The sequence below is a fragment of the Sinocyclocheilus rhinocerous genome, unplaced genomic scaffold (assembly GCF_001515625.1).
Source record: "Sinocyclocheilus rhinocerous isolate Xijiao unplaced genomic scaffold, SAMN03320098_v1.1 scaffold1201, whole genome shotgun sequence".
NCBI lineage: Eukaryota > Metazoa > Chordata > Actinopteri > Cypriniformes > Cyprinidae > Sinocyclocheilus > Sinocyclocheilus rhinocerous.
In genome coordinates, this window is record NW_015654059.1 from 1,937,102 (window position 1) to 1,947,227 (window position 10,126).

Consider the following 10,126-nt stretch of genomic DNA (forward strand, 5'->3'; position numbering starts at 1 on the left):
AGCGGAATTCGCCGCCTTTGTGGAGTGGACACTGGCGAGAAATGGATCTCCATTCCCCGCCGGTTCCCAGGAGTATATCGCCAGTGCCACTCCCGACCCAGAGCCCGGCCCACCATCTCCCCGATGCCCGAGCCCACCGCTGACGGAGAGCCAGAGCCTGCCGTGACCGACGAGCCATCGCTAGAGAGAGCGACAGAGCTGAGGATCGCCGCGGAGCCAGAGGCCGTGACGTCAGTCAAGGTGTGTGAGCCGGCAACAACGCCTGCCACGAGGGAGAAAGCGCCCTTCATGTGGCCGCTCCTCGAAAATGCCAGCCCTCCCACCCACTCCACCTTTCTCCACCGCTGTCGTCTGGCAGCCCCTCTGCTCGCCCTCAGCCTACCATCATTGAGGTGCGAGCCCCGCGGGACTGCCATCCTCCAGCGTCGCCGTGGCTGGAGTCTCCCTTGACTCCGCCTCCAGCCTCCGAGGCCTGGACTCCGCCTCAGCCCGTTGACCCGTCGGCTCCACTATGGCTCCTAGCTCCCTCCGGCTCCGCCTTTGTCTGGCGTCGACCATCCTGCGCCTCGGGACTCCACTCCTCTGGCTTCGCCTCGTCCCTCCGGCTATGTCAGGCTTCTTCATCCCCTCGGCTCCACCTCAGTCCTCTGTCCGCTCCGGCTCCACTGCGGCCTCCCGGATCCACATCTCCGCATCGGTCACCGGCGCCATCTGCTCCGCCTAGGACCTCTGGATCCTCCCCGTCGCCCTGGCTCATCGGCTCTCCATCTCCGCCTCGGGCTCCTCCACCACCTGCTCCGCCGCCGTTGGTCGGCCCCCTGGAGTCGGCGGCCATTCCTCCTCCATGGCTCCTCCCTCCGTCGGCTCCACCGTGGGTCGACATCGTGGCTGTGGCCTGGGTCCTGCTGGGCTCCTTCTGCTCCAAGCCCCGCCTGTCTCCTCCCTGGACTCTGTCTGCCGGCCCCCTACCGGGTGTCCGTCCTCCTCCTGAGCCTCCTCTCTAGTTCCCACCCATTCCCCTCCCCATGTTGTTTCTACGGTGCGAGGATGCACCTACCGGGAGGGATATTCTGAATTAAAAGACTATTGTTGTTCGTGTACTCCTGTTCTCCTCGCTCCGTGCCATAGGCTAAGTGTGACACAAGACTATTTTAAGCAAATTGAAAAACTGGATGCACAAAATATTTGTGTGAGATTATAATATGCTTACACTAAGTGAATTAAAAACAAAGGAAAAAATATGATTGTCATCAATGGACATGAAACGTACCATAAATTGAAGATGACTCTTTCTGTTCCTTTGCAGGGTCACTATGCCACTGACCTGAGTCGCCATCCACAGCTGGACATCGATGTTGGTGCAGTGAGGGACATCTATTCTGAAAGTGCCGTTTCTATCAGGTATATTTAAACCCACAAAGCTTCTAAAAGCCCCATGAAATGCTAATATGTGAACAGTTGAGCTTGCATATAAGGTTTATGTCATTTGTTGAGGTCATTGCTCATATAATGATTATTTTATTGCATTATTACACACTGAATTATCTTCATTGGGAAGTCTTTGTCCCAAAAACCTCCTCTAACTGTGGACCTTTTGTCTGCTCTCTATATTTCAGGGTGTATGAGACCATTGATGATGTTGATATTGATCTACACATTAACGTCAGCTTCCTGGATGTAAGAGATCTACAGATACTATCTGCCACTGAAAAAAAAAAGCAGATATGCATATTTACGTAGTTCACATGTGTTTGCATTGTGCAGGAGGAGGTGGCGTCAGCATGGAAGGTCACGAGAACAGAGCCAATCATTTTACGTCTTCGTTTCTCACTGTCCCAGTATCTAGATGGACCAGGTGAGTAATAAATGACTATTTCAGTTACAAAAGACGGGAAGTGACTCAACTGACAGCATCTCAACCTCTTTCAGAACCCACTGTGGAGGTGTTCCAGCCAACTTGTAAAGATGGTTTCTGCCTTGGGGTTCAGCTTAAAAGGTAAGCGGTCTTTCTGTTCTATTCTGTTTTGTGCAGCGCGACATACTGCATATGCCTCAGTAATGATTACAAAACAAATATTGATGACTTCTCCCAGAATTCTCAGCACGTTTATTTCTAATCAATGGAAACATCTAAGCAATGAGTTCCTGAATGCCCAGCAGAGGAAGAGACACAGCTGGTTTAAGGCTGGAGGAACCATCAAGAAGTTCAGAGCTGGACTTAGCATCTTCTCACCGATAACCAAGTAAAATTCAAAACACTCTAGAGTAAATGTGCCAGATGTGCTAATAATAATATTCATGATTTAAAATAATAGGAGCTGAACTTTAGATATTAAATCAATCTTTTTTTTTTTTTAAATAAACAAATTACATATTTTTGTTCCTCAGGTGCTCCAGTGTTCCTCTGATTCAGGGCCCTGGGGTGAAGACAAGACCAGCTGGACAGGAGTTGAGAGTGACCCGCTTGATGAGCCGCTCCATGTCCTGCACCAAAGGAGAACTGCACACCTCTAGTCCAATTGGACAAGTGCGTTTGAACATGCCTATATATATTATAATGGCATCTGTATATATTATTTAGACGTATGTGGTCGGTAACACTTTGTGATGTTTTTAAAATAAGTCTTTTATGTTCATTAAGGCTGCATTTATTTGATCAAAAACACAGTAATATTGTGAAATATTGTTTTCTATTTGAATATATTTTAAAATGTAATTTATTCCTGTGATGCAAAGCTGAATTTTCAGCATCATTACTCCAGTCTTCAGTGTCACATGATCCTTCAGAAATCATTCTAAAGTGCTGATTTGCTGCTCAAGATGCATTTCTTATTGTTATCAATGTTGAAAACAGTTGTGCTGTTTAATGTTTAATGTATTAAGCAGTTTATGTCTGATATGATTGCTTCAACAGAGTGTGGCCGTCCCAGGCTCAAGATCCACCATGCACATCACAACCAGACAGCTCATTCAGCTCTTCTTCTCCTCACAAGCTCTCATTCACTGCAAGAGCATCCCAACCCTGGAGTACGGCTTCCTCGTACAGGTAATCCTCAGTGGAGTTTAAAGTGTCAAACACTTCTAATATTTGCATAATGAACTGCTTCTTTCTTGCATTTATTTGCATACTGGATTGTGATTGACTGTTTCTTTCTTACATCCGTTTAGTTTCCATATTACTATGAATCTCTCCCTCTGTCTTTCTCCTTCCTTTTATCCATATTACAACTTTCCTAATTTTCCATTTTTCGTCCTCTAGGTTATGAAGTACTCAGAGCAGAGGATCCCCACTCTGAAAGATTATTGTGTGGTATGTGATGAACAGCATGTCTTTCAGAATGGCTCTATGCTCAAGGTACAACAAATTCTTGGAAAACTCCATTAAAATACACCAGTAAATCCATAAAACTATCATCTCAGTTTCTTTTGTGTATGTGTATCGTTCAGCCTGCCGTTTGTACGAGAGAACTGTGTGTGTTCTCCTTCAACACTCTGGGTGTCATGTCAGGAGCTGCAGAAGATGTAGCTACTGGAGCTGAGGTATCACGCACACGTTTATTTAACTAAATGAAGATATACCAGAGATTTATATTGTCTATTTATGATCTTTTGGTATTGGTATTTTTAATATATATATATATATATATATATATTTTGTACAGGTAGTGGACCTGCTGGTGGCAATGTGTCGTGCTGCACTTGAATCTGCCCGTAAAAGCATCATCTTTGACCCTTACCCCTCTGTTGTTGACCCTCATGACCCCAAGTCTCTTGCCTTCAATCCGAAGGTAGATACTTTATCAGATAAAATGAATAAAATGTTTCTAATATCAGTTTTATAATGTTCACATTTCATCTTTGACCTTTGACATCTTTGATCTTTGACATCTGTGACCTTCTTCATTCATTTTCCACTGATAGAAAAAAAGTTATGAGCGGCTACAGAGAGCACTAGACGGCATCACATCAATCCGAGAAATAACACAAGTGAGTAATTCAAACTGCGAAAACAGAATAGCAAGATGTAAACTCCGAAATGATAAAGAAAAAGTCTGACATGTAAGATATAAACTCACAATTCTGAGAAAAAAATCAGAATTAGTTTTTTTTTTTCTTTTTTTACTCCGTGGTGAAAAATAAGCTTCCATATAAATAGCTTCACATTTTATAGACAACTATATAGATATTTGAGATATCAAGAGTCCGCAATTTTACATCAACTGTGTCTTGACATTATTGTGACCAAGTTTGAAGGGATTCTGGTAAATATAAGGGTGATTTCAAATACTGCTGTAAGTGACCCACTTCCTGTTGCTAGTTGGTGGCGCTATTACTGTTATTCACAATAGCTACATATTTTATAGGAAATCCATAGTCCTGGTTAAGGGAATGCATGACATATTTTATACATAAATACATATTTATTTATACATAAACTCATATTTTACAGGGTCCTTATTTTGAAATAACGAAACAGATGGACAAACTGGACCCGCTTGCACATCCTCTGCTGCAGTGGTGAGTGAAACTCTGTTTCCTTTAATGGAATACTCAGGTTTTCATTATTTTCCTGTTATCATAATGACCCTTAATCTTCTTCTTTTTCTTCTCAGGATTATATCCAGCAACAGGTCTCACATTGTCAAGCTCCCCTCCAGCAGGGTAAGGGCGTTTGATCACATCCTCTCTCAAATAACAGTGTGACTAAACCTTTATTTCACTCCTACGATTTTTGCTAACAGCAGCTGAAGTTCATGCACACCTCCCATCAGTTCCTGCTCCTCAGCAGTCCTCCTGCAAAAGAGGCCCGCTTTCACACCGCTAGAAAACTCCACGGCAGCACGTTCGCTTTTCAGTGAGTTTCAGTTTAGTATAAGTTCATTTCATAATCATTGGTTTATGATTACTTACTAATCACTAGCTCTCTGTCTTCAGTGGTTCTCATATTGAAAACTGGCACTCTATTCTACGAAATGGACTTGTAAACACCTCCTACACAAAACTGCAGGTACCACAGTTACTCCTAATGTAGTGAATGAAGAACTATAGCGTGTTACCCACAGATTTTCTACTTAGCATATTGGGCCTTGATCAATCTGCCTTGTTCTCTTTGACGCAAGCTGCATAGGGCGGCCTATGGGAAGGGCATCTACCTCAGCCCCATCTCCAGCATCTCATTTGGGTACTCAGGTAAGAGTTTTTGGGCTTGTCTACAAAGTGCAATGTTTTAAAAAACGTGCATGGTTTCAGACATTTTGGACATATTTTGGGGCAAATACCATGGTTTTCTAGTTATGTACAATGGTAATACCACTGGGGTCCACAGAAAATATGAAAGAGAAAGAAAAACAGAAATAACATTTTTAGGGTTGTCATATTTAGTGTTAACTAAAATATTAATTAAATATGTTTAATGCAATAATTCAGCTTGTTATTTTTCAACATGAATTTGATATTATCACAGTTTCATTCCTCTATCTAAAAACTGTTCAGATATTATTGGTCAGATTAATTACCACAAATATGAATGATTTATAATTAAAAAAAATATACTGGTCCGAGATTATGAGATTAATCACAATAAATATAAATTGTTTGTAATATTTCTTAGAATAAAAGAACTGGTCAGAGAATAAAATATAAATATAATTTATTTATAATAATTTTCTGGTCAGATTGTGAGATGACAGACAGACAGACAGACAGACAGACGCCTTTATATTTTAAAGAGGAGGCCCCTCGCAAAGGTATTGTAAATACCATGACATTTGAATAATGTGATAATCATTCTGTATGATATATATATATCCAAGTATCATCAATACTGCCAGATTACTTTTTTTAAGGAAGCTTGTCTGATGCAGGGAGATCAAACATTTAAAATCAATTATAATGTTATACTGCAGTGCTTATTTCTATATCCATATAGCACTGTTATATTAGTTTTCACCGTAGACTGTATTTGTGTGCAGGAATGGGAAAGGGACAGCACCACATGCCTACTAAAGAGGAATTAGTACAGCACTACAACCGGGTCAACACTGTCTTACAGGTATTAACTCCATCTGCAGAGATTGGACTGATATGGATGTATTACAGGTGCAATCTGTAGCTGATCAGATTAGGTGAGTCAAACCTGATTGGAAACAATATAAGCAGAGTTATATGAGGTTTGCATTTGTGACTGCACTCATTTCATTAATTTGTCAGCAACATAAAAGACAGATACTTACCATCTTCTATGTAAGTGTGTATCACTGCTAAATGTGTCATTGTTCTTTTGCAGTGTCGACCCACACAGTCAAGGTTTCTTCAGAGTCGGAATCTGAACTGTGTTGCTCTGTGTGAGGGTATGGGGTTAATAATACTTGAAAAGGCAAATTATGTAATTCAAACCATTGCAGAAATTAGCTTTTTTGTTTGTTTGACTAATTAAAGAAACAGTTCGCCAAAAATGAATGTATTAATTTTTTTGTGCACTATTCCTTTAAAGTTAAGTAATTTTGTATTTCTCTCAACAGTAATAACTTCCAACGATCTACAGAAACATGGAAATATTTGGGTTTGCCCGATTTCTGATCACGTCTGCACACGCTTCTTTTTTGTGTGAGTATTTTGACGCTTTATCGTTTGTCTTATTACAAATTCTGCATCTTTTGGCTCACGATATGTTCCACAATTGTCTGTTTTGTCTATCTTTCCTCAGGTACGAGGACGGCCAGGTAGGAGATGCTAACATCAACACACAGGACGTCCGGATACAGAAAGAGATATTGCGGGTGATTGGGGGACAATCAACCTGACTGACCCGTTTCACCACTGTGACGCTTTGAGAAAGTTTACATGGGAACATATGAACTGAATATGGGAAAGAATTACCTCAAACTAGGTGTTTTTGAAGATGCTAGCCTACAGCCAAGTTTGTCTTTACGTGGAAACAAGGGAAACCCGTTTTGTACCTTTTTTGATAAACATTTTATTAATTTATTTCTCAATTAGTCTCTACGTCATGTTCGCTGCTTTACTTTTTTTCTACGTCATGAGAAAAAGTGCTGTGAATTATCGTTGAATTTACAGTACAGCGGTTGAAAAAAGTGTAATTTCCATTTTGCCCACTGGGGGTCTCTATTGCCTAAGAGAATAAAAAATAGCATAAAAATAATTTGGAAATGAAATATAAACGGCTTATAATTCTATAAACCTGCCATTTTAAAGTGTTTACATCTACCATTATGGACAATTCAGCATTATTAAGTACTGTTTGATGTATGTATACTAGTGTAATGCAGCCTATCCATCAGTTCATTTTCATGTGAGTGTTGTGACGCCAGTTACTTGTTATGGATCCTAAACCTCTTAACATGAAATGTTAACAAGTTTGGTGCTGTGCACTAGAAGGCATCGTGTTCTCATTTACTCTTCAGAGAGCTTCAACCGGAGAAGACTGCCAATAAACGACACATTACAGATGAGAAATGTAATGTATGATTGTGTCTATGTCAATCTGAAGACGTAAAACTAATCTGAAGGAGGGTCATGGTTTCATACAGCCTATATTTGTATGTCGGCAATTTTTCAATAAATTTAGAGCATGTTACGAATTAGTTACTTTGTAAATGATGCCAGAAGACTAGATGAATTGTGACCAAATGCTCCCACAATGACAGTAAAACTAAAATTACCTGCATTATGAAGACCTCTCAACGGCCCTAACAATGAAAACAGCTTATAAAGGGATTAAACAGTGTCTTAATTAAAATCTAAACCTGCCAAAACGTTTCTATAAACGGCTGGTGTATACCCTAGAAATATAATTAATTTTATATAAACAGTAGATGTCAATGGAAAGTCCCCATAATGATGTAAAAAGGCCTGCGCGCGCATATGGGTCTGCTGTCATACTGTTATCTGTCACGACCCCTGAAAAAATTAATAGTGTGTTGCATCCCGGGGTCCCAGAGGACATTTTGACTTCTCGGTTTAGCCAGCGGGTCTGTTCTCCTCTGAAGCAGAAACACATAATAATTCATAACAGTGCGCTACATCCACATGAGGCCCGCATCTGCTCCAAGACCCCTTACCCTTCCTTTTCCCATTTTACATTATATTACTTTTTTGTGTGTAGATACATTAATGTAAATTATGGAAATATAAATACATTTATGTAAAAAAATAAATATCTGGAAATATTTATAAATTAAATTATACACCTATATATATTCATTAATAATGTATGCAATATATAATTATATAATTCAAATTGTATAACATATTCTTTTTATTTATATATTTTTTATAATATTTATGACATATTCTGTCACAGGGCGAACGAGACATGAGACTTGCGGATCCATTTGCAAAGCTTTAATAGGAGACAGAGACGTGGTCATAAAACAGGCATAGGGTCAGACAATGGCAACAGGTATATAGAGGGCAAGACACAAGAATATTCCTAGGGCTAGCGTGGGTCTACGATCGGCGAACAGAATCAACAGGGCGAGAGGGATAAAACCAGGTACAAGGCAAAGGGCAAGACGAGAGGGGGAATCCGAGACATACAGGCAAAGATCAGGACACGAGAAAACAGACAAGGCAAAACTAAGATAAGGCTATGAAAAACTAGACAGGCTCCGTAGAGTAGCTATCGCTATGAGAGTGATAAACGCTCTACAATACACGGCAGTTTGAAAGGGATCAGAGTGAGTGTTATATAGTGAATGTGTGATTGGTTACAGCTGTGTGCAATCAGTGCTGTGTGCAATCAGTGCAATGGATGATGGGATATGTAGTCCGGGATGACATGCAACAGTTTGTGTAGTGCGAGAGTCAATGTAATGGAAGGGTGACCTCGGTGGTGAGTGAATTGACGTTCATAGACCGGATTCGTGACATATTCACTATTATTTATATATTATATAATTATGATATTAATGAATTAAAATATTAATGCTATATTAAGTTAACAATATCAGCAAAATTTTACATAATTTAAATATATAATTGTAATATATAATCATTATATTTTATATCTATAATATTTATGACAATATATTTACTATTATGTATATAATATTATTTATGATATTAATAAATACAAATATTAAGAAAAATATGATATTATAGTGTATATCACTTAAGCTACTGGTAAGAAAAACCCTACAGTTCTGCTGATTGATTCATTGTCTCCCATATTAAAATGAATTAAGCAAAATTATAATGCGCAATTATAAATCCATTAAAACGATGATTGTTGTAAGCATCATAACAAAATATGTAAATACATACTTTATGATGCTTACAATAATCATTTTACATTGTAAATGCATTAATAAGGTCCTATACAAAATGAACATAGACCAGACATAAATGTAACACTCATTATATTTAAAAGAAAATCTATTTATTTATGTCATATAAAATATACTTGTTCACTCACTGTCCTTGTTTTAGAATAACAAAATAAGATTAAAGAAAAAAAGCAGTGTAATATTTAGTTTTTGTCACCTGCTTTAATTTGTCGATTATCCACTTTGACTAAATTGCCTCTTCATAGGCTAAATGTTGTTTTGATTTACGAAAGCGGTTTTGTATGATAATGTGCTTATGATTTTTCTTCATCATTTACTCTAAAGTGCATCAGTTTTCGTCTAGTCGACGGGAAATGTGCAAATTGGATTGATGCTCAGCACATCTTTCATTAATGTAGACATCACTACTTTGCTTAAAGGGGTCATATGATGCTATTTTAAAGATCATTATTTTGTGTATTTGGTGTAACAGAATATGTTGACATGCTTTAATGTTCAAAAAACACATTATTTTTCAAATACTGTACATTATTGTAGGTCCTCTATGCCCCGCCTCTCTCAAACGCTTCGTTTTCAACAAAGCCCCCTCCTTTGACAAGCGCAGTCTGCTCTGATTGGCCAGCTGACCCAGTGCATTGTGATTGGCCGAACACTGCAAGCACGCGTCGGAAATGTAACGCCCCTTACCATAATCGCGAGCGTCAGCTTTCAAAGTAAATATCAAGACCCTTAATGATGTTGTTAGTTTTACCATCAGTTCAAGCCAGAAAGGGCAACAGAGTCGCGTGACAGACACAGTGATGAAGCTGGTATGTGCT

The 10,126-nt window shown here is 39.3% G+C and overlaps 1 protein-coding gene across 3 annotated transcripts in view; it reads left to right on the plus strand.

Moving 5' to 3' along the window:
* LOC107716750 (poly [ADP-ribose] polymerase 6-like) overlaps window positions 1–7,583 on the plus strand; it is a 10,250-nt gene extending 2,667 nt beyond the window's left edge. For 2 of the 3 annotated variants that reach the window (XM_016523297.1, XM_016523299.1), the window contains exons 4-23: window positions 1,307–1,401; window positions 1,617–1,677; window positions 1,765–1,855; window positions 1,930–1,996; window positions 2,094–2,243; window positions 2,389–2,527; window positions 2,915–3,046; window positions 3,260–3,355; window positions 3,448–3,540; window positions 3,663–3,788; window positions 3,922–3,987; window positions 4,451–4,518; window positions 4,614–4,662; window positions 4,743–4,855; window positions 4,936–5,008; window positions 5,121–5,190; window positions 5,973–6,052; window positions 6,287–6,350; window positions 6,522–6,606; window positions 6,707–7,583. In XM_016523297.1, the coding sequence (XP_016378783.1) occupies window positions 1,307–1,401; window positions 1,617–1,677; window positions 1,765–1,855; window positions 1,930–1,996; window positions 2,094–2,243; window positions 2,389–2,527; window positions 2,915–3,046; window positions 3,260–3,355; window positions 3,448–3,540; window positions 3,663–3,788; window positions 3,922–3,987; window positions 4,451–4,518; window positions 4,614–4,662; window positions 4,743–4,855; window positions 4,936–5,008; window positions 5,121–5,190; window positions 5,973–6,052; window positions 6,287–6,350; window positions 6,522–6,606; window positions 6,707–6,803 (1,815 nt within the window). In that variant the 3' untranslated portion in view covers window positions 6,804–7,583. Of the gene's footprint in view, window positions 1–1,306; window positions 1,402–1,616; window positions 1,678–1,764; window positions 1,856–1,929; window positions 1,997–2,093; window positions 2,244–2,388; window positions 2,528–2,914; window positions 3,047–3,259; window positions 3,356–3,447; window positions 3,541–3,662; window positions 3,789–3,921; window positions 3,988–4,450; window positions 4,519–4,613; window positions 4,663–4,742; window positions 4,856–4,935; window positions 5,009–5,120; window positions 5,191–5,972; window positions 6,126–6,286; window positions 6,351–6,521; window positions 6,607–6,706 lie in introns of those variants that run through there. The other variant, XM_016523300.1, reaches the window with a different exon arrangement.
* Window positions 7,584–10,126: the final 2,543 nt, after the last annotated feature.